Source organism: Chlorocebus sabaeus, chromosome X, assembly GCF_047675955.1.
Source record: "Chlorocebus sabaeus isolate Y175 chromosome X, mChlSab1.0.hap1, whole genome shotgun sequence".
Taxonomy (NCBI): Eukaryota; Metazoa; Chordata; class Mammalia; order Primates; family Cercopithecidae; genus Chlorocebus; species Chlorocebus sabaeus.
In genome coordinates this window covers 38,371,469-38,396,867 of record NC_132933.1, presented here as the reverse complement: position 1 = coordinate 38,396,867, position 25,399 = coordinate 38,371,469, and the positions used below count along the sequence as shown (strand labels likewise).

General features: G+C 36.7%; 1 protein-coding gene across 1 annotated transcript in view; it reads right to left on the bottom strand.

The window, feature by feature from the left end:
• Nucleotides 1-25,399, bottom strand: part of LRCH2 (leucine rich repeats and calponin homology domain containing 2) — a 128,578-nt gene that overhangs the window by 16,360 nt on the left and 86,819 nt on the right. Inside the window, exons 13-14 of the mRNA XM_007992634.3 lie at nt 21,001-21,049; nt 20,806-20,922 (exon numbers count right to left, since the gene is read on the bottom strand). Coding sequence (XP_007990825.3) covers nt 20,806-20,922; nt 21,001-21,049 — 166 coding nt within the window. The remainder of the gene's footprint in view (nt 1-20,805; nt 20,923-21,000; nt 21,050-25,399) is intronic.

Genomic DNA, 25,399 nt, shown 5'->3' with positions numbered 1-25,399 from the left:
TATGTACAAGGTTCTTTCATATTTTGGTAGCTTTATTAAATGACCTGATAACAAATTCAAGTATATAACAAGTGTAAACAGTCCTACTACTAAAACTAACAAATATAATGCTTTCCATGTGCAAGGCCTTGTTGTAAGTACTTTACACAGATCAAGTAACATTTCTTTCTTAATCAAGCTATTTCCCATTCATTAAGGTGTGTAATCTGAGGGTTGTCTTAGAGTTTTCCTTTTTCTTAATTCACTATATCTAATACGTCATCAAGTCAATTCTTTTTTTAATCTCTCTCAGACTTACTTCTTCAGAATTCTCACAACTACCACCCTTTTCCGGGCCCTCATTATCTTACACCTGGTCTATAATCTCACCATTCTAAGATGTCATCTATTATTAAGAAACCTACTGCTTTCGGGTTAAAAAAACACTACATTAAATGTATATATTGATTAATAATTGTAATAATGATGACAGCTAACACTTGTACTACTGCTTGCTATATGCCAGGCACTGATTTAAATGTCTTACATGTATTAATCCATTTAATCTTCTTAACAACCCTACTACATAAGAACTATGCTTATATGTGAAAAAATGCTTAGAATCAAGAAAATACAGTATGGCAACCACTGGAATTCTTACTTCTGACTCCTCTTCACTGCAAACGATCCTACAAATCAGTGGCAGATTAACCTTCTGTTTGCAACTCATGACTGTCCTGTTGTAACACCTACTAACTTTCGGATTATGTCCAAACTTCTTTGTCTGGCATTCAAGGTTCTTTCTTTGTTAATTATTCTTTTTTTTTTTACATTTGTATATACTTATATTTGTGGTCAATTTTTTTTTTTTTTTTTTTTGAGACGGAGTCTTGCTCTGTCGCCCAGGCTGGAGTGCAGTGGCCGGATCTCAGCTCACTGCAAGCTCCGCCTCCTGGGTTCATGCCATTCTCCTGCCTCAGCCTCCCGAGTAGCTGGGACTACAGGCGCCCGTCACCTCGCCCGGCTAGTTTTTTGTATTTTTTAGTAGAGATGGGGTTTCACCGTGTTAGCCAGGATGGTCTCGATCTCCTGACCTTGTGATCCACCCGTCTCGGCCTCCCAAAGTGCTGAGATTACAGGCTTGAGCCACCGCGCCCGGCCTCAATTTTTTAAATTATACTTTAAGTTCTAGGGTACATGTGCACAATGTGCAGGTTACATATGTATACATGTGTCATGTTGGTGTGCTGCACCCATTAACTCATCATTTACATTAGGTATGTCTCCTAACGGTATTCCTCCCGCTTCTCTCCACCCCATGACAGGCCCCAGTGTGTGATGTTCCCCACCCTGTGTCCAAGTGTTCTCATTGTTCAATTCCCACCTACGAGTGAGAACATGCAGTGTTTGGTTTTCTGTCCTTGTGATAGTTTGCTGAGAATGATGGTTTCCAGCTTCATCCATGTCCCTACAAAGGACATGAACTCATCCTTTTTTATGGTTGCATTGTATTCCATGGTGTATATGTGCCACATTTTCTTAATCCAGTCTGTCATTGATGGACATTTGGGTTGGTTCCAAGTCTTTGCTATTGTGAATAGTGCTGCAATAAACATATGTGTGCATGTGTCTTTATAGTAGCATGATTTATAATCCTTTGGGTATATAACCAGTAATGGGATGGCTATGTCAAATGGTATTTCCAGTTCTAAATCCTTGAGAAATCGCCACACTGTCTTCCACAATGGTTGAACTAGTTTACACTCCTACCAACAGTGTAAAAGTGTTTCTATTTCTCCACATCCTCTCCAGCACCTGTTGTTTCCTGACTTTTTAATGGTTGCCATTCTAACTGGTGTGAGATGGTATTTCACTGTGGTTTTGATGTGCATTTCTGATGGCCAGTGATGATGAGCATTTTTTCATGTGTCTGTTGGCTGCATAAATGTCTTCTTTTGAGAAGTGTCTGTTCTTATCTTTTGCCCACTTTTTGATGGGGTTGTTTGATTTTTTTTCTTGTAAATTTGTTTAAGTTCTTTGTAGATTCTGGATATTAGCCCTTTGTCAGATGGGTAGATTGTTAAAATTTTCTCCCATTCTGTAGGTTGCCTGTTCACTCTGATGGTAGTTTCTTTTGCTGTGCAGAAGCTCTTTAATTAGATCCCATTTGTCTATTTTGGCTTTTGTTGGCATTGCTTTCGGTGTTTTAGTCATGAAGTCCTTGCCCATGCCTATGTCCTGAATGGTATTGCCTAGGTTTTCTTCTAGGGTGTTTATGGTTTTAGGTCTAACATTTAAGTCTTTAATCCATCTTGAATTAATTTTTGTATAAGATGTAAGGAAGGGATCCAGTTTCAGCTTTCTACATATGGCTAGCCAGTTTTCCCAGCACCTTTTATTAAATAGAGACTCCTTTCCCCATTTCTTGTTTTTGTCAGGTTTGTCAAAGATCAGATGGTTGTAGATGTGTGGTGTTATTTCTGAGGCCTCTGTTCTGTTCCATTGGTTCTATTTAATGGTCCCCTTTACATATGCAGCATTATCTTCCATAACCCTTGGAAAAATAGATAACCAACCTGATACCTTAGCCACAAACTGGGGGGTGAGCTGTATTAGAGATAATAAATACAAGACGTATTGTTCCTCCACCGTCTCTCCTATGACAACTATCACAAATCTAGCAGCATGCTCTTTCCAGGTGATCTCACACACAACCTCAATATGCCTTCAACCCAGTGTGCCAGAGAGCCACTGAATGAAATTGGCATGTGTGAAAAAATCCTATTTATCGGGCAAGACAATCACTGAAGTCATATTTTTGGTTTTAATCTATATGTCAATGAAACAGTGATATTTGAGTGAATATGCTAATATTTATTAAGTGCTTACTCTGTGGCAAGTGTAATTGTAAGCACTTTTATTATTAAATAATTTAATAGCTACAACAATCATGTGAAGGAAAGTACAGGCACACCTCATCTTATTGAGTTTTGCTTTAGTGCACTTCACAGATACAATATTTTTCTTTTTACAAATTGAATGTTTGTAGACACCCACTGGTGGCCATTGAGCAGATCGGATTCTGCTCGTTCAAATGCCTTACTCTACTTCCTTGGCAACCACATCCAACAAATCTGATATGGCTGGGATTGAGAAATTTGGTAAGTCACAATTGAAGAAGACAAAAAACGCAAGAAAAAAATTCACTGCCTTCCAAAGAAATGACCAAACAGGAGAAGCAAGCAGACAAGTCATAATAAGGTATACATCATGAAAATGAACTGTACATTGCACAAGCATTGCCTTCATATTTTACTTTTTTTGGCCGATGAAATTTGCAAGATACAAAGAGGTTGCATCAAGTTTAAATGACTGTGCTGTTCCTCTCACATCAAAGAATCAAGAGCTACTGAAAATGAAGACTGCTTTTGCCTCTCCCATCTCCCTGGCTAGCAGATAAGGGAAAGAATTTGAATGTTGGTGAAGGAAGAAGCAGGGTGGAATGACAGTAAAAGCTATAGTAAAACCAACCTGATTCAAGGTGTCCTGCAAGCTATAAAATTCAGTTTAATCACAGTACCGATTTTTTTGTTCCAGTGATTTTATTGGGATATACAATTTTTTAAATGTGCAAATACAAAGTTTCAAAATGTGCAGAAAAGGTTTGTGGCAACCCTGTATCAAGCAAGCCTATTGGTGCCATTTTTCCAATAGTACGTACTCGCTTCATGTCTGTCAAATTCTGGGAATTCTAACAATATTTCAAACTTTTTCATTATTATCATATCTGTTATGGTGATCTGTGATAGTGATCTTTGACGTTTCTATTGCAATTTTTGAGAGATGACTCAAATGACGCCCATATAAGAAAACAAACTTAATCGATAAATGTTGTGTGTGTTCTGACTGCTCCACTAACAGGTTGTTCCCTATCTCCTATTCTCTGACACATAACAATATTGTAACTAGGCCAATTAATAATCCCACAATGGCCTCTGAGTGTTCAAGTGAAAAGAAATCGTATGTCTTTCACTTTAAATAAAAAGCTTGAAATGATTAAGCTTAGTGAGGAAGACAGGTAGAAAGCAGAGATAGGATGAAGCTAGGCCTCTTGCTCCAATTAACTAAGCTGTGCATGCAAATAAGTGTTGAAGAAAATTAAAAGTGCTACTCATTCCAGTGAACATACCAAAAATAAGAAAGCAAAACAGTCTTATTGCTAATATGGACAAAGTTTGAGTGGTCTGGATAGAACAGCAAACCAGCCACAACATTCCCTTAAGACAAAGCCCAGTCCAGAGCAAGGCCTTAACTCTCTTCAATCCTATGAGGTCAAGGTGAGGAAGCTGCAGAAGAAAAGTTGGAAGCTGTAGAGGTTGGTTCGTTCATGAGATTAAAGGAGAGAAGCTGACTGCATAACATAAAAGTGTAAGGTGAAGTAGCAAGTGCTGATGTAGAAGGTGAAGTAAGTTATACAGAAGATCTAGCTAGCTAAGACAACTGATAAAGGTGACTACACTAAACAACAAATTTTCTATGTAGACAAAACAGCCTTCTATTGGAAGAATATGACATCTAGGACTGTTGTAGATAGAGAGAAGTTAATGCCTGCTTCAAAGCTTCAAAGAACAGGCTGACTCTTGTTAGGGGCTAATGCAGCTGCTGACTCTAAATTGAAGCCAATGTTCATTTAACCATCCCAAAAATCCTAGGTCCCTTAATAATTATGCTAAATATTTTCTGCCTGTGCTTTATAAATAGAACAGCAAAGCCTGGATGACAGCACATCTGTTTACAGCATGCTTTACTGAATATGTTAAGCCTACTATCGAGCTCAGAAAAAAAGATTCCTTTCATAATGTTACTGCTCATTTACAATGAATCTAGTCAACCAAGAGTTCTCATGAAGATGTTCAAAGAGATCAATGTTGTTTTCATGCATAACATCCATTCTGCAGTGCATGGATCAAGGAGTAATATCAACTTTCAAGTCTTACTATTTAAGTAATAACATAACATATAAAGCTATTGGGGTCATAGTGATTCTTCTGATGGGCCTGGGCAAAGTAAATTGAAAACCTCTGCAAATGATTCATCATTCTAGATGCTATTAAGAACATTTGTGATTTATGGGAGGAGGTCAAAATATCAACATTAACGAGATTTTGGAAGAAATTCATTCTGATTGTCATGGATGATTTTGAAGGGCTCAAGACATCAGTGGAGGCAATAACTGCAGATGTGGTAGAAACAGCAGGAGAACTAAAAGTACAGCTTTTTTTTTTTTTTTTTTTTTTTGAGACAGGGTTTCATTTCGTCACCCTGGCTGGAGTGCAGTGTCGTGATCTTGGCTCACTGCAGCCTTGACCTCCTGGGCTCTAATGATCCTCCTGCCTCAGCCCTCCCCACCAAGTAGAGGGGACTACAAGCATGTGCCACCATGACCAGCTAATTTTTTTGTATTTTTTGTAGAGACGAGGTTTTTTCATTGGCCCAAGCTGGTCTCAAACTCCTGAGCTCAAGGGATCCACCTACCTCGGCCTCCCAAAGTTCTAGGATTACAGGCATGAGCTACCACGCCTGGCCTAGAAGTAGAGCTTAAAGATGTGAGTGAATTACTGCAATCTCATGATAAAACTTTAACAAATAAGGAGTTGCTTTTCATTGATGTGCAAAAAATGTGGGAATTTTTAAGGTAGAATTTACTCCTGCTGAAGAAGCTGTGAACACTGTTGAAATGAAAACAAATGATTTACAATGTGACATACCCTTATTTGATAAAGCAGTGGCAGGGTTTTAGAGGATTGACTCCAATTTTGAGAGAAGTTCTACCGTAAGTAAAATGCTATCTAACAGCATCGCATGCTACAGAGAAATCTGTTGTGAAAGGAAAGTCCGTTGATGTGGCAAACTAGAAATCGCCATAGCCACCCAACCTTCAGTAACCACCATTAACATCTACACAAGACCCTCCACCAGCAAAAAGATTATGACTCGCTGAAGGCTCAGATAATTGTGAGCAATTTTTAGCAATAAAGTATTTTTAATTAAGGTATACCATTTTTTAATACATAGTACTATTATGCACTTAGCTGATTACAGAACAATGTAAACATAACTTTTATGCACTGGGAAACCCAAAAATATTCATGTAACGTGCTTTATTGATATATATTCATGTGACTTGCTTTATTGAATAGATATTTGCTTTAATGGCGTTGTCTGGAGTCAAACCCACAATATCTCTTAAGTATGCCTGTATTGTTATACTCATTTGTAAAGTTTTTATAAACAAACTTAATTAAGGTTACATGACTTGACAAAGTCACATAGTTAATAGGTATCCAAGTAAGGACTGGAACCCAAGTGGTTTGATTCTAGAAGCCCAGGCACTGTGCCATAAAATCATCTCTTGATATCTGCAAGGGATTGGTTCCAGGAACTCTGCCCCCGCCTCACCCATGCCAAAATTCACAGATATTCAGGTCCCTTCTCTTATATAAAATGGCATAGTATTTGCATATAACCTACTCACATCCTCCTGTATAGTTTAAATCATCTCCAGATTACTTATAATACTGAATACAATGTAAATGCTATCTAAACAGTTGTTATACTATATTGTTTTTGATTTGTATTATTTTTATTTTTATTTTTTTGCCTTTTTTCCCACATATTTTCAGTCTTGGTTGGCTGAATGCATGAATGTGGAACCTGCAGATACAGAGGGGCAACTATACTCCCATTTCTAATTAATAGGAATTTGCCAGAAATAACAGGGCTAATGGGCATTCTCAGAAGAAGAAAAGCAAAAAGAACTAAGAAAGCATAGCCTGTGTAGAAAACAAAGAGCAGTTCAATGAGGCTAGTGAGGAAGTGAATTTTGGCAGGTAATGAAATATAGAGGAGGAAACAAGGAATGGTCCACAAAGATTTTAACAAGTCCAAACTTTATCTTATTGGTAATGGGAAGCCAATAAGAAATTTTTTGGATGATTTACAGTTTTACAGTTTTATTTAAAAGAGTATTTACAGATTTACAGTTTTATTTAAGGGCATTTTCTCACATTGTCTGATAATTATTTTTTATTGATACATAATTGTACATATTTATCAGGTACTTGTGATACTGTGATACATGCATACAATGTGTAATCATCAAATTAGGGTAATCACTTCAAAGATATTTATCATTTCTTTGTGCTGGGAATATTATCAACCTTTTCTTCTAGCTATTTTAAAATACATAATAAGTTATTATTAACTACAGTCAAGCTATGGTGCTACTGAACACTAGAATAAAGAAATTTAAAGTCAGAGAATTATCCAAGAGCTGAGAAAGGAGGACCATTAATCAGTTATCACAACTGCCTAGGCAAGAAAGTATGAGGGTTCCAAACAGGGCAAGGGCAATAGAGACAGACATGAATTGCAGAAAGGATGCATGTATTAGGGCTGATAACCAACTAGGTGATGGAAATGAGAAAGAAAACGAATCAAGAAAGACTGAGGAATAGAGCTTAGACAACTGGGTAGATACCATTAGGGGATGGGGTAGATACTTAACCTGAAATATATGTAGGGCATGCAAACAATCAGAAACACAGATTCAGGGAACAGAAAAAATGTTATAGGATGTAAATTTAGACACAGCAGAATATAAGAAACATCTAGAGTCATTAACACTCCAGAGAGTGCTTTTTAGAGTAATAAAATGAGGATCAGACCCTAAGAGCAAGCAGAAGAAAACTTATGCAAGGACATAAAAATGATAACAGGGAAGAAAAATGAGATAGAAACCAAGACAGGAGTATCAAGAAGGAAGATGTGGTCATCATTGTCAAATGCTACACTGGATTTTGCCATTAGTAGGTGCATGTTAAAATCTAGTGAGGGGCTATTTCAGTGGAGAAATGGAAGCGAAAGCCAGATTGCAGTGGGTTAAGGAATGATCAGAAACTGGAGAACTAGAAATAGAAAGTTTGGCCCTGGCCATGGTCAGGAGTTCAAGACCAGGCTAGCCAACAAAGTGAAACCCTGTCTCTACTAAAAATACAAAAATCAGCCGGGTGTGGCGGAGGGCACCCATAATCCCAAGCTACTCGGGAGGCTGAGGCAGGAGAATCGCTTGAACCTGGCAGGCAGAGGTTGCAGTGAGCTGAGATTGCGCCACTGCACTCCAGCCTGGGCGACAGAGCGAGGCTCCGACTCAAAAGAAGAAAAAAAAAGAAAAGAAAGTTTAGCCCTAAAAGAGAGCAAAGAGATAAGGCAACAGCTAAAAGGGCAGTCTGGGATAATGGTAGTGTCAGGGCTCAGAAAATACTACCCCAAGATATGGCACCTTCAAGGTCACTCTCTGACCTTCTCCAGGCCCTCCTTTCTTCAATCCCCCTTCCTCTCCCTAAGGCAGGTAATAGAAACTAGAATTCCCCATCTCACAAAGCAAGCCATACAATCTAGAAAGGTCCCTCTCTAACCTCCTCCCTTCTCCCTTTAAGATGCATGAGACAGGTTTCCTGCAGCACACTGAAGGAGAAGGAATGTCATAGAGAGACACAGGAAAGATGCTCAACAAACAGGCCCAGTTTGTTACCATTAGATCATACCCTTTTTTGTTCAATCATGTGTCTCCACAACTATTCATTTCTTTCATCAAACTTAGCATGAACATACAGTTTTCCCTGGGTCTTTGGGTCTTCATTTTTGTGTCATATAAAAGCTTGATTAAATTTTTATGCTTTTCTCTTGTTAATCCATCTTTTGTTATGGGGTGTCAGCTATGATTCTTGCAATGGGTAAGGAAAAGATATTACTTTTTCTTCTCTATAATAGAGGTTTGAGCACATTTATAAGGTGAAAGGTAAAGAGGCAGGAAAGACATAGAAGAATAAGAGGATAATTGAAATGCAAAGAAATACAAGCTGATATACTTAAGAATTTAGAAAATGGGAAATGTATTACTGTTACTCAACTACAATTCTAATTTAAAATACTCATCATACAAGAAAACTTAGAAAGATGCTAAGTTTGCAGTACTGCACATATTTAAATGTCTTGAAAACCCAAACCTAATATATACATAGATTTGAAAATACTCTCTAATTCCAAGTTTTTACTAATTCAACTCAGCTATCCCCAACTAGTATTGGTATGAATTCTGAATTACCAAAGTTTTATTACATCTAAATTCAAATGTTACAATAAAGGCCTAGTATAAAAACCAGAAAAATAGAAAGATCAGTCCATCTCAGAAGCTTTTATATACATATATATACACACATATTTTTTGAGGCTAGTCAAGTGAAGCAGCGGGAGTGTAAAATAAACAAGGAAATGTGTAATTGTGAGCAATTCGTTGTAAACACCACTGAATTCAGATTAGCCTCAGAAGCTTACATTAATTTCAAAAGAGAGACAATAACTTGTACACAAACTCTGACTCAGAATAAATCAGTTTATTTTACAATCCCAGTGGCTTTTTTATTCCCGTATAAAACTAACAATGATCATAGAAAATGTGTCAAAATATTTTCCAGGGGGTTAGCCTTTAAATAAAAATAGTGTACTGTATTTATGAAATCAATATGTATTTTATGAGTTATAATGTTTTATCACAATAGTAATGAGATACATTTGAAGACATATATGCCACTTAAATAAATCAAATAATATTTAAAACTAACTGGCTAGAGATACTCTAATACTTTTTAACTGTTTTGTCTAGAAATCAATTATTAAATGCATTTAGAAATTCACTTGTGGACAGGCGCAGTGGCTCACATCTGTAATCTCAACACTTTGGGAGGCCAGGGCAGGCAGATCACGAGGTCAGGAGTTTGAGACCAGCCTAGACAATACGGTGAAACACCATCTCTACTAAAAATACAAAAATTAGCCAGCTACCCACAGCAGCCAGCAGTGCAGGGAGAGAAAGCCTGTACACTTGGGGGAGGGAGAACGCAGGGACTGGGGGACTTTACATTGAACTTAGTGCTGCCCTGCCACAGAGGGGAACAAAGCTGTGCTGCGCTCAACCAGCACCCAGGCGTGGAGGGAGCATTTGGATCAGCCCTAGCCAGATGGGAATCACTCATGCCAGCAACTGGAACTTAAGTTTCTCAGTAACCTCACCAATCACAGGCTAAAGTACTCTGGGGTTCTAGGTAAACTTGAAAGGCAGCCTAGGATTGCAATTTCTAGGCAACTCCTAGTGCTGTGCTAGGCTTAGAGCCAGTGTACTAGGGTGGCATGTGACTTAAGGAGACACCAGCAGGGGAAGCTAAGGGAGTGCTTGCACCACTTTTCTTCCAACCCCAGGCAGTGCACCTTGCATCAATGAGAAAGAGACCCCTTCCTTTCACCTGAGGACAGGACAGGGAAGACTGAGGAGGACTGTGTCTTACCTCTTGGATACCAGCTCAGCCACAATAGGATGGGGCACTGGCTAGAGTTGTGAGACCCCCATTCCAGGCCCTAGCTCCTAGATGACATTTCTAGACACACTCTGGGCCAAAAGGGAACCCACTGCCTTGAAGGGAAGGACCTAGTCCTGCCAGGAGTCATCACCAGCTGACGAAAGAGCCCTTGGGCCCTGAATAACCAGCAGCAATGCCCAGGTAGTATGCTGTGGGCCTTGGGAGAGACTCTGAGATGTGCTGGCTTCAGGTAAGACTTAGCACAAAACTAGCTGTGGTGGCTACATGGAGAGACTTCTGTTTGAGAAAAGCAGAGGGAAAAATAAAGGGAAACTTGGCACCTTAGGAACCCACTCATTCACAGTGAGGTAAGCCACAAGCAGTCTCTTGGAGTTCAGGAATCTAGGCCTCCACTCTTGGGCAGCATTTCTGGACCTGCCCTAAGCCAGAATTCAGGGTGAGTCCCAGGACTGGCAGCATTCACCACAAGCTGATTGAAGAGCCCTTTGGCTTTAATAGAACATCAGCAGTGGCCTAGCGGAAACCCCCATGGGCCAGTGGTGGTGGTGGCCACAGAAGGTGGTTCCTCTATCTGTGGAAAGGGGAAAGAAGAGTGGGAAGGACTTTGTATTGTGGTTTGAGTGTCATCTTAGCTGCAGTAGAATAAAACATCAATAATAACGTTAAATGTCAGTGAACTAAACTATCAAAATAAAAAGATACAGAATGGCTGACTAGATGAAAAAATAAGACACAATGACCTGCTACCTACAAGAAACACACTTGAGGCCAGGTGTGGTAGCTCATGCCTGTAATTCCAGTGCTTTGGGAAGTCGAGGGGGGTGGATCACTTGAGGTCTCAGTTAATTTAGAAAGCTTATTTTGCCAAGGTTGAGGATGGTGCCTGTGACACAGCCTCAGGCAGTCCTGATGACATGTGGCCAAGGTGGTCAGAGCACAGCTTAGTTTTATACATTTGAGGAAGACACAAGACATCAATCAACATATGTAAGACAAACATTATTTCAGTCCAGAAAGGCAGGAAAACTGGAAGCGGGGAGGGGGCTTCCAGGTCATAGGTAGATAAGATACAAATGGCTGCATTCTCTTAAGTTTCTGATTAGCCTCTCCATAGGAGGCAATCAGATAGGCATTTATCTCAGTGAGCACAGTGGTGACTTTGAATAGAATTGGAGGCAGGTTTCCCCTAAGCAGTTCCCAGCTTGACCTTTCCCTTTAGCTTAGTGATGTTGGGGTGAGGCCAAGGGGGTGGATCACTTGAAGTCAGGAGTTTCAAGACCAGCCTGGCCAACATGGTGAAACTCCATCTCTACTAAAAATACAAAAAATAAAAAAAACTAGCTGGGCATGTGCTACTCAGGAGGCTGAGGCAGGAAAATTGCTTGAACCCAAGAGGCAGAGTGTTACGGGAAGTCAGGGACCCTGAACGGAGGGACCAGCTGAAGCCATGGCAGAAGAACATAAATTGTGAAGATTTCATGGACATTTATTAGTTCCCCAATACTTTTATAATTTCTTATGCCTGTCTTTACTGCAATCTCTGAACATAAATCGTGAAGATTTCATGGACACTTATCATTTCCCCAATCAATACCCTTGTGATTTCCTATGCCTGTCTTTAACGTCTTAATCCTGTCATCTTCGTAAACTGAGGAGGATGTACATCACCTCAGGACCCTGTGATGAATGTGTTAACTGCACAAATTGTTTGTAGAGCATGTGTATTTGAACAACATGAAATCTGGGCATCTTAAGAACAGGATAACAGTGATTTTCAGGGAACAAGGGAGATAATTTTAAAGTCTGACTGTCTGTGGGCCAGGTGGAACAGAGCCATATTTCTCTTATTACCGAAAATGGGTAAGATAAATATCGCTGAATTCTTTCCCCAGTAAAGAATATTAATAACTAATAGCCCTGGGAAAAGAATGCATTCCCAGGGTGAGGACTCTAAAATGGCCGCCCTGGGAGTGTCTGCGTTTATGCAGATGTAAATAGGGATGAAACATGCCCTAATCTCCTGCAGCCCCCCCAGGCTTGCTAGGATTAGGAAATTCCAGCCTGGCAAATTACAGTCAGACCGGTTCTCTGCTCTTGAACCTTGTTTATCAATGACAATGTGTGCACAGCTGGACACGGAAGTTCGTTAGTGATTGTAGTTTCGCCCTGACCTTGTGATCTCGCCCTGACCTGCCTTGTGATCTTTTGTTGCCCTTAAAGCATGTGATCTCTGTGATGCATACCGTATTAATGCACTCCCTCCCCTTTGAAAATTGCTAATAAAAACTTGCTGGCTTTACGGCTCAGGGAGCATCACGGAACCTGCCGACATGTGATGTCTCCCCCAGACACCCAGCTTTAAAATTTATCTCTTTTGTACTCTTTCCCTTTATTTCTCAGACCAGCCGCCACTTAGGAAAATAGAAAAGAACACATGTTGAATATCGGGGGTGGGGTTTCCCCAATAGCAGAGGCTGCAGTGAGCCAAGATCATGCCATTGCACTCCAGCCTGGGTGACAGAAGAAGACTCTACCTAAAAAAAAAAAGAAAGAAAAGAAAAAAGAAAAAAAAGAATGGAGAAAGATATTCCATGCCAACGGAAACCAAAAAAGAGCAGGTGTAGCTATACTTATAAAAGACAAAATAGATTTCAAGAATAAAATTAACAAGAGACAAAGAAAGTCATTATCTAATGAAAAAGGGGTAAACTTAGTCAGAGGATACAGTGATTGTAAATATATATGCACCCAATACTGGAGCACTCAGATATATAAAGCAAATATTATTGTAGCTCAAGAGAGAGATAGATCTCAATACAATAATAGCTGGAGACTTCAACACCCCACTTTCAGCATTGGACAGATGTCCCAGACAGAAAATCATCAAAGAACAATTGGACTTAATCTGCACTATAGACCAAATGGACCTAACAGATATTTACTGAACATTTCATCCAGTGGCTATAGAATATATGTTCTTCTCCTCAGCACATGGGTCATTCTCAAGGATAGATCATACGTTGTCACAAAATAAGTCTTAAAACATTCAAACAACAAAGAAGTTGCTGAGATAACATCAAGCAACTTCTCTGACCACAATGAAATAAAACTAGAAATCAATAACAAGAAGAATTTTGAAAACTATACAAACAAATGGAAATTAAACAATATGCTCCTGAATGACCAGTGGGTCAATGAAGAAATTAAGAAGGAAATTGAAAAATTTCTTGAAACAAATGATAATACAAATACAACATAGCAAAACCAATGGGATACAGCAAAACCAGTATTAAGAGGAAAACTTCCAGCTATAAGTGCTACATCAAAAAAGAAGAAAAATCTCAAACAAATAACAATTATTCATCTTAAAGAACCAGAAAAGGAAGAGCAGACCAAACCCAAAATTAGTAGAAGAAAAGAAACAGCCCAGGTGTCATGGCTCACATGTGTAATCCCAACACTTTGGGAGAGTGAGGTGGGCAGATTGCTTGAGCCAAGGAGCTCAAGACCAGCCAGGGTAACATGGCAAAACCCCATCTCTACAAAAAATACAAAAATTAGCTGGGTGTGGTGGTGCCTGTAGTCCCAGCTACTTGGGAGGCTAAAAGGTGAAAGAATGACTTGACCCTGGGAGGTCAAGGCTGCAGTGAGCCATGACACCACTGCACCTCAGCCTGGGAGAAAGAGTGAGACTCTGGTATAAACAAACAAGCAAACAAAAACAAAAGAAATAATAAAGATCTGAGCAGAAATAAATAAATTTGAAATGAAGAAAACAAAATACGAAAGACCAATGAAACATAAATATGGTTTATTGAGAACATAAACAAAATTGACAAACCTTTAGTCAGATTAAGAAAAAAAGAGGAGAAGACCCAAATAAAATCAGAGGTGAAAAAGGAGACATTACAACTGATACCACAGAAATTCGAAGGGTCACTACTGGCTACTATGAACAGCTATGTGCCAATAAATTGGAAAATCTAGAGGAGATGGACAAATTCTTAGACACGTAAAATCTACCAAAATTAGATCATGAAGAAATCCAAAATGTGAACAGGTCAATAACAAGCAATGAGATTAAATTTGTAATAAATAGTCTCCCAGTAAAGAAACGCCTGGGACCTGATGGCTTCACTGCTGAATTCTACCAAAAACTTAAAACCTAATACCAATCCTACTCAAAGTATTCAAAAAATTGAAGAGGAGGGAATACTGGCAAACTGATTCTACAAGGCCACTATTAGCCTAATACTAAAACCAGACAAAGATACATGCAAAATAGAAAACTACAGGCCAAAATTTCTGAAAAATATGGATGCAAAAATCTTCAACAAAATACTAGCAAACTGAATTCAACAATATATTAAAAAGGTCATTCATCATGACCAAGTGGGATTTATTCCAGGGATACAAGCACGGTTCAACATACGCAAATCAATTGTTGTGATACATCATATCAACAGAATAAAGGACAAAAATCATATGACCATTCCAATCGATGCTGGACAAGAATTTGCTAAAATCCAACATTCCTTCATGATAAAACCCCTCTGATATGGTTTGCTTGTGTCCCCACCCAAATATCATCTTGAATCGTAACTCACCCAATTCACAAGTGTCATGGGAGATACCAGTGGGAGGTAATTGAATCATGGGGGTGGGTTTTTCCAGTGTTGTTCTCATGATAGTGAATAAGTCTCTCGAGACCTGATGACTTTAAAAAGGGGAGTTTCCCTGCACAAGCTCTCTTCTTTTGTCTGCCACCATGTAAGACGTGCCTTTCACTTTCCACCATGATTGTGAGGCCTCCTCAGCCATGTGGAACTGTCAGTCCAATAAACCTCTTTCTTTTGTAAATTGACCAGTCTTGGGTATGTCTTTATCAGCAGCATAAAAATAGACTAATACACTCTCAAAAAATTGGGGTATAGAGGAAATATATCTCAACATAATAAAAGCCAAAACTCATAGCCTTTCCCCTAAGATCTAAAAGATGACAGGGATGTGCATTGTCACCACTGTTATTCAACACAATACTGGAAGTCCCACCTAGAGCAATCAGACAAGAGAAAGAAATAAAGGGCATCCAAATTGGAAAAGAATAAGTTAAATTATCCTTGTCTGTAGATGATATAATCTTGTATTTGGAAAAACCTAAACTCCACCAAAAAAAAAAAAAAAGAACTGATAACTTCTGTAAAGTTGTAGGATACAAAATCAATATACAAAAGTCAGTAGCATTTCTACATGCCAACAATGAACAATCTAAAAAAGAAATTTAAAAAATAATCCCATTTACAATACTCACAAACAAAATTAAATACCTAGGAATTAACCAAAGAAGTAAAAGATCTCTACAACGAAAACTATAAAACACTGCTGGAAGAAATTGAAGAGGACACACAAATATGGAAAGATATTCCACATTCATGGATTGGAAGAAACAATATTGTTAAAACGTCCATACTACTTGGAGCAATCTATAGATTCAATGCAATCCCTATCAAAATACCAATGACATTCATCATAGAAATAGAAAAATCAAGTCTAAAATTTAGAAGACACCACAAAAGACCAAGAATGGCCAAAGCTATTCTGGGAATAAGAAACAACTAGAGGAATCACATTACATGACTTCGAATTATACTACAGACCTATGGTAACCAAAACATCATGGCACTGGCATAAAAACAGATACACAGACCAATGGAACAGAACAGAGAACCCAGAAACAACTTCATACACCTACAGTGAACTCATTTTCGACAAAGGTGCCAAGAACATACATGGGGGAAAAGACAGTCTCTTCAGTAAATGATGCTGGGAAAACTGTATATCCATATGTTGAAGAATGAAACTAGGCCCTTATCTCTTGCTGTATACAAAAATCAAATCAAAATGGATTAAGGACTTAAATTTAAGACTTCAATCTATAAAACTACTGTAAGAAAACATTGCGGAAAATCTCCAGGATGCAGGTCTGGGCAAAAATTTCCTGAGCTACCCCATAAGTGCAGGCAACCAAAGCAAACATGGAGAAATGGGATCATATCAAGTTAAAAAGCTTCTGTACGGCAAAGGAAACAAGAAAGTGAAGAGACAACCCACAGAATAGGAGGGAATATCTGCAAACTACCCATATGACAAGGAATTAATAACCAGAATTTAAGGAGGTCAAGTGACTCTTTAGGAAAATATCTAATAATTAGATTAAAACATGGGCAAAAGATGTGAATAGACATTTCTGAAAAGAAGACATACAGATGGCAAACTGGCATACGAAAAGGTGCTCAACATCACTGATCATGAGAGAAATGCAAATCAAAACTACAATGATATATCATCTTACCCCAGTTAAAGTGACTTATATCCAAAAGACAGGCAATAACATGCTGGTGAGAATGTGGAGAAAAGGGAACCCTCATACACTGTTGGTGGGAATGTAAACTAGTACGATCAATATGGAGAACAGTTTGGAGGCTCCTCAGAAAACTAAAAATACAACTACCAAACAATCCAGCAATCCTACTGCTGGGTATATACCCCAAAGAAAGGAAATCAGTATATCAAAGAGATATCTGCACTTCCATATTTATTGCAAAACTATTTACAATAGCCAAGATTTGGAAGCAACTTAAGTGTCCATCAATAGAAGAACGGATAAAGAAAATGTGGTACACATACACAAAGGAGTACTAAGAGTCTGTCATTTGCAACACGGATTGAAATGTAGGTCATTATGGTAAGTGAATAAGCCAGGCACAGAAAGACAAACACCACATGTTCTCACTTATTCGTAGGATGTAAAAATCAAAACAATTGAACTCATAAAGATAGAGAGTAGAAGGATGGTTACCACAGGCTAGGGAAGGGTAGTGGGGGAGTAGAGGGTAGCTGAAGATGGATAATGGGCACAAAACATAGAATAAATAAGACCTAGTATTTGATAGCGCAATGGAGTGACAATAGTCAATAATAATTTAATCGTACATCTCAAAATACCTAAAAGAGTATAATTTGATCATAACACAAATGATAAATATTTGAAGGAATAGATACCCCATTCTCCATGATGTGATTATTACACATTGTATGCCTTTCAAAATATCTCATGTATCCCACAAATATATATACCTAATATGAACCCACAAAAATTTAAAATTTAAAAAGTTGTTTAATAAAATACTTCCTGGCATAATGAATTTCACTGAAATACAGTGATTTTATTTTGGCTATAAGAACACTAAATTTTATACACTAGAAAAATAATCTATACAACAGTGGCCTGGGAATCTAAAAGAGTCAATGTAACTTTCCTACCATGATTTACTTACTAACTTAACCTGACCCAATTCGTTTTCTTGCTCACATAATCTAGCCAATATGTTGAAACAGTTTTACCTAGTTTCAGGGACTTACCTGAAAAAAATACTATCCAAAATTAGCCTTCAAAACTAAGAAGAAAGGGGAGTTGGATTTCTTACACTTACACACACACACACACACACACACACACACACACACACACATATACTTTCAATAAATACACTGAATAACCATGACAAATAATTTACCATGGGACAGAAACAAAGAAACCCTGTGCCCCAGTCATTTATATGCATTAAGATAAAGTTGCACAAAAGTTCTGTACATTTCATAACACAGCAAACCTAAAAGAGCCACCCTTGAACAAGTTCAGTGATAACCTGATATATAAACCTCGAGTGTAGTGTATTTTACTGTTTAATGAACTATAAATCCTGATTAGCTTTTAATAATACAACCTACCAATAGCCCTTTCAATTATCGGGAGATAGGTGATTAACAGAAATTTCATTTTTGGAAGAAAGTCACCTCATAGAAGCTGCTGATGTTTTAGTCATGAAAATACTGACAATTCTGAATAACAGTGTTGATTTAATTTAGGAAACTGTATGTCAATTTATATTTTCTTGACATCTTAGGAAAAAACTAGTGACATACTCATTTTACTATGTCCTAATACTGACATCTTCTGACAGTTTAGGAGAATTACACATCTCCTTAAAACATTTCCCAGTGACTGAAGCTTATCTTTTCCACCTACTTCATTAAGGAAAAAATTAACATTTGTTGAATGATGATTATGTAATGTGCACTTCAAATATTATATCATTTGATCTCGTTTAATAAACTTTATAACATAACTAATATTATAGAAGATGTTTATTTTATAAAAAATAAAATACCAATGAATGATGCTATTAAACCAAAGAATTATGTTTTTAAAATGCTCACTGTGGCCTCTATTAAGACATCTTGAGAAGTCCACTTAAGTTACTGTAAAATATTTTTTTAATCACTAAAAGTAGGCCAAAAATGGCAATAATCTCAGCACTCTGGTGGGCCTAGGTGGGAGGATCTTTTGAAGCCAGGAATTTGAGACCAGCCTGGGCAACATAATAAGACCTCGTCTCTACAAGAAATTTTAAAATTCTGGGGGACATGCCTGTAGTTCTAGCTATTGGGGAGGCTGAAGCAAGAGGATCACGTGAGCCCAGAGGATGGCCTGAGCCCAGGCATTTGAGGCTGTTGTATGCTATGATCATGCCATTGTACTGCAGTCTGGGCAACAGAGAGAGACTCTGTCTCTAAAAGAAAAAAAAAAATTAAGAACAAGTAAGGTTTGTTTGAAAGTGTTTGCTCATTTGATACTGGGCTATACACAGTAGATAAAAAGGCAGCCTAGCATAGGCTTTGGGTTCAAATCTCAACTCTGCCACTTATTACTAAGTGACCTGAAGAATACTACTTTGCATCTCTGTGCCTTAATTTCATCATCTGTAAAACAGAAATAATCATAACTGTACTTAACTCATAGGGTTGTTACGAAGATTAAACGAGTTGATCTTTGTGAAGTCTTAGGACAGTGCCTGGCACTTAGTGCTATGTAAGTTTTTTGACAAATACTCAGAATTGGTATTGTTATTATGATAAAAGAGAACTGGTTTTGTTATACTACGATATTGGTAGTGTACTAAGAATTTGTACTGGTATACTACAATAAAGGAGATCAAATAAATATCAAATTTCTTTTATTATTTTGAAATACTACTAAAATTTCCCCCATATCATCACTCACTCACTAAGTTTTATCTACAAGCAAATTTTATTCAGTGCCTTTGTTCAAGGTCCAATGAACTAAAAAGGGAAACTTTAATGATGGAATATAAACACAATTACAGATGTATAAAGGGTTGGGATAAATAAACTTTCACTATTATTGACCAGGGTTCTACTTAGAATGTCCTTCCCTTTTTCCTCATGTCTTTTGTTTCTAAGTTATCTCTCACATTGACCAGGAAATGTAAGACTCATTAAAAGGACTCAGTATTATTTGTTGAAGGCTTAAATTTATCACAGATCCACTAAGACATATAACAGTTTTGTTTTAGTCATATGATACTATTTCCAAATGTATGTTACACACCCATATATAGAAACAAACAAATGTGCATATAGATCTATTTCTACCAGAGAAAAACAGAGAATATAATCCTATTTATTAGTGATATAAACTTGAACTTACCTACAATGTAGACTAGTACTATGTTTTTAGATAAAATTACTATTATCATCTAATAATAATTAGGCTTTGAGAAATATAAAACATGTACAAAAACAACAAAATTTGCTATCCATGGAGCAGAAGCTTGTTTGTACTATTCATTTGAGTCAAATTCCAGAAATGAGTTCTGGCTAGTATTGAAAATTATTCCAAATTCTAATGATTGGCTTCTACAAATACAGCAGACCCCAACCACAAATAGACAATAATACAATATTTACAAAGGTATACACAGTAAAATTTCATTAAAACCCTGCTAACTAGAAATTTGGGATAATTTGGATGATCTGAGCTTTTCTTTTAGCTAAGATAAAAGACCCTCCAGCAATCTACTAAGGTAACAAGAAGAAAAAAATGGAAAAACCTGCCCTCAAGCATTTTTAGAACTACATAAACAGCACTTATTTACATAGGAACAGTTAAATGCTAATTGTAAATATGTGTCAAATATTTATTGAAACAAATCCAATGAAAGACTTTTCCTGGACAATTTTTTAAAAACATACTACATATTGCTACAACTAGCAGTGTAGCAAACATTCGTCTATCTTGTAAAGTATTTGGTAAATCATAATTTATATTTATCTACTCAATTATTCTCAATTACTGAAATCTTATGAATATAATTAGATCGTATTACCCCATATATGTGAGAAATCAAAATAACACATTTACTACATTAAACTATAGAGTTACAGTCTACCTTATTAACTCAAAACAAAACTGACAAAATAAAAACTAATAATTACAAAGTAAATTTCAAAACTTAATATAGAGTACCTTAAAATATTCTTTTCTAATCTGTTTGCTCCTCCTCCTTTCTTCACTCTGCCAGATTATAGGGTGAGATTCTGGCCACGGTTGTTCATCTATTTGATCCTTCTGATTTTCTAAGGGCTGTAATGAGACAATTTCTTTTAACTAAATAAAAGAGAACAAAATTATAGATATAATAGTAACTTAATTTCTTCTTACCTGCCATGTGAGGGGTGATAATGGTGAATTAACTTCATCTGCTGAGACACTAAAAAATTAAAGATGCCTTAATATGTTAAAATATTTAGAATAAATCATTAAATATATATTATGAACCTTATTATGTTATCTCTTAAAAAAAATGTAAAGAATTTACCCATGTCTACACTTTGGCCTAACAACATAAAACTTAAAGTTGACAGAAACTTATTTAAGTTTCTAATACCTGTTGCTCTACAGGAAACATCAAAATGGGTTTATTCTATGTAGGCCCTATGCATAGGTCTACTCTAAGGAATTCCCAGAAGCTAAAATAAGTGAAATATCTAAAGATATACTGTCAAAGGACAGACAAGATATTTATTATATCAAAATAACTAACAAAAACTAAAAAAAAAAAAAATACTAATAATTTCTTTGGTCTAAATGCCAAAGAGCTCAAGTGAGTAGTTATTTTTACCTACTGAATTACTGATTATGGACTCAACCTGTTCATTGTAACAAAACAGAGGCTACGAAGGAAATTATTTTCATCTGATTTTTTGTTGTTGAGATAAGGTAGACTATGCATGCTGTTATTAGATGGCAATTTTGAACAAAGAGTTCCTTTGGAAAAAATATATAAACAAAATGTCCACTGAAGCTGCTATACCTTAACACTATTCTGCAACTTCTGTATAGTGCAATAATGAAAAAAAAAAACCCACAAAAATTGGATATAAAGAATCCAATTTTTTAAAATTTATAGAACACATGATTATCCAAGAGAAAAAGACAAAAAATCTATTATTACAAGAGGTAAGGTTACCAGTTAAAGAAAAACATAACAAAAGTTAATAGCTTTCCTACATATCAACTATAATGAGTTAAAAGATGTATTAGAAAAAACACTATTCATAAAAGGAAAGAAAAGTATAAAATACCTAGGAAGAAATTTAACTATACTTGTACAAGCACCTATATGAAAAAACTACAAATGTCTAGTAAGAGACTTGAATAACCAAAAGGTTCTTGGATAGATAAGTATTACAGGTATAACTTATCTTTCAACTTAATTAATAACTGAAATGAACTGTAATAATAATTTTTTTTAACTCAAGAAATATTTTTTCATTTGCTTTAAAAATTTGACAAAGAAGTTCCAAAGTTAATTTGGAAGAATGGATGATCAGGAAGAGCAAAGTTATATAATAAAGGGGACTTCTCAACCCTCCCTTTCTACTAGCTCCAGAATCTACAGATTTTTCAATGGAAGAGGAGTATAGGACCACACGTATAATAACTTCTGAAAAAAAAGACATTTAAGATCATTGTGAAAGTAATGGCTTATATAACAAGTAGTACAGAGACAACTGATTGATCACTTGTAAAATATACACAGAAAGAAAGAATAAAAAAGGGGGAGGAGACATGGTGAGAAAAAGGCGGGGGAGGGAGGAAGAAAACTAGATTCCTTACCTCATACCAAATATCAAAACGAAAAATTAAAAGATTTAAATATAAAGAAGAAATCACAAAGCATCACAAAAAAATACAGGCAGTAATTTTTAAAATATTGGAATAGAGAGAGCCTATGGGAGAAACAATCAAAATTAAATACTAACAAATTTGAACACATAAAATGTAAAAACTCGACTTTGCTCATGGCCCAGATAGACCAACAGTGACCAGATATATATTCTTACTGAAAAAAACTAAAAGAATGGCCAAAATATTTAAAACTATGCCTTCCATGACATTGAATATTAGGCAAAAAAATGACATTATCCTTTAGAGATGAGTAAGAAGGCGAATCCCGTAACTGAGCCAAGCTGGTGCATGGAAAGAGTTTCCAGCCCACATCCCAGGAGAAAAAAACTAAGGCAGAGTCTAGCAGGCCCAGAATTCAGAAGATAGAGCTGGAGCCAGGGAGAAAAGGGCAGAGTGAGTTCATAGCACACAGTAACAACGAAAAGGGCAATGCACAGAGAAAGGAAAGAGATCTACAATCCTTCAAATTTTCATCTGAGTGTACTGATCATTGAACACCTATGTGAGGAAATTACCCTAGGCAAAAGGATGAAATTATCCCCAAAGATTAGAGGGAATAATTCCCAGATTCTCAAGAGGATCAGGAGTGGTACCAGTTCCAACCAGCTAGATTGGAAAACCTCATAATTCACAGGACATCCAGTAGAGAAAGGTGTTGCCTCATTAAGGGGACAAATTTATTCCTAGACTAAATGCTGCACTGGTCCCACATAAATAAATTATAAAACCAAGTCCCAAAATATCAAATTATTTCCAAGTAATTTAACCATATCCCAGAACAGAAGTCAAAAATATGTATAATAATACAACAATATCCACATTCAAGAATGTAAAGTATACAATGTCTGTCATTCAATCAAAAATTCAACCAAGCAATGTTCAGGAAGCTAAAGGAAAAGACTGAACATGGTAAGTACAGACACAAGCAAACTTCTAGAAATAAAAAGTGCAACATCTAAAATTAAAACAAACTGGATGGAATTAACTGCAGATTAGACATTTCACAAGAAATGACTAGCAAACACAAAGACAAAGCAGAAGGACTTGCCAAAACCCAACACAGACAGAAAAATATTAAAGAATGAATAGAACATTAATGTTCCGTGGCAAACTTCAAGTGGCCTAATTGGTGTTCCATAATAGAAGAGGTCGAATGATAGAAAACATATTTGAAGAAATAAGGGCCCCAAAATTTCAAATTTCATGAAAATAAACCCACAAATTCAAGCAGCTCAATGAACTCCAAACAAAAGTAACATGAAGAAAACTACACCACGATATATCACCATCAAATTACTTAAAATGAGTGATAAAAAATGTTACAGACACCCAGAGGAAAAAAGGACACATTAGGCAAAGTAAAACAAAGATAAGAAGATTCTCATAGAAAACAATACAATCCAGAGGATGGTAGAGAAACCTCTTCAAGGTACTCAAAGAAAACTAAAATGTCAAACTAGAATTGTGTATGAGACAAAATATCTTTCAAAAATGAAGGTAAGCTAGGCATGGTAGCTCATGCCTGTAATCCCAACACATTGGGAGGCCAAGGAAGGAGGATTTCTTGAGACCAAGAGTTCAAAACCAGCCTGGCAATAAATACTTGAAATAATACTCAACATCACTAATTTAATCACTGAAATGAAAAATAAAACATTCTGATATAATTTGTTCTTTTAGATTGGCAAAGATTAAATAGATTGATAATGTATAATGTTAACAAGTATGGAAGTAAAGCTATCCATGTGTTACTTGTGGGAATGCAAACATAAAGCTTCTGGAGACAATATATCAAAAGCTTTAAATGTACATTTATGTTTTAATCCATCAATAGCATACCTTTAAGCATTTAAGTTAAGAAAATAATACAAGTGGGCCAGGCATGGTGGCTCACACCTGTAATCCCAGCATTTTGGGAGGTTGAGGTAGGTCAATCACTTGAGGTCAGGAGTTCGAGACCAGCCTGGCCAACATGGTGAAACCTCATCTCTGCGCCACACTCCAGCCTGGGTGACAGAGTGAGACTCTGTCAAAAAAAAAAAAAAGAGAGAGAGAGATGAAAGGAAGGGAAGGGAAGGGGAGGGCAGGGGAGGGGAGGGGAGGGAAGAAGGGAAAAGAATGCAAGTGTACAGAATATATAAAGTTCATCAAAATGTATATTTAGATTTAGTAGGTATATAAAACTATCACTATAATATTAAATGAAAAATGTATATTACTAAACAGTATACTCAGTATGATCTCATTTTTGTTAACAGAAAGTATGTGAGATATTTCTAAAGGTGGGGAAGGGATGGGGTGTACTCACCCACGCACTGCTGAAAAAAAGTCACAGAATTTAAATTATTATTTTCCCACAATTTAATGTGTTTTGATGGGTACAGCAAACCATCATAGCACATGATGTATACCTAGTAACAAACCGGCAGATTCTGCACATGTATCCCAGAACTTAAAGTATAATTTTAAAAAAAGAAAAAAAAGTTAAGGTCATGTAATACTTCTTAATATTAGAAAAAGAATACCCACAAAGTTATTTCCCTTTTGAATAAAAAAGCAGGTGAGAATTGAGAAAGGAAGGACTGAGATACAAAAGAAAGGAAAAATAAAAAGTCTGTAATAGTAATAACTATAGTTTAACAATTAATGACATATGTGACACTTTCTGTGTGCTAATCACTGTCATAAGCAATTTAATACATTAACCCATTTCATCCTTACAGTAACCATGAGGTAGACACTGTTATTATTTGTGTTTTACAGAAGGGGTAAATGTGGCTCAGAGTAAGCTAAATAACTTCCCCAAGAGACAGCTCCAGGATCCAAACGCAGACAGCATGGTTGTATTAGCCTGAACTCTTAACCACTA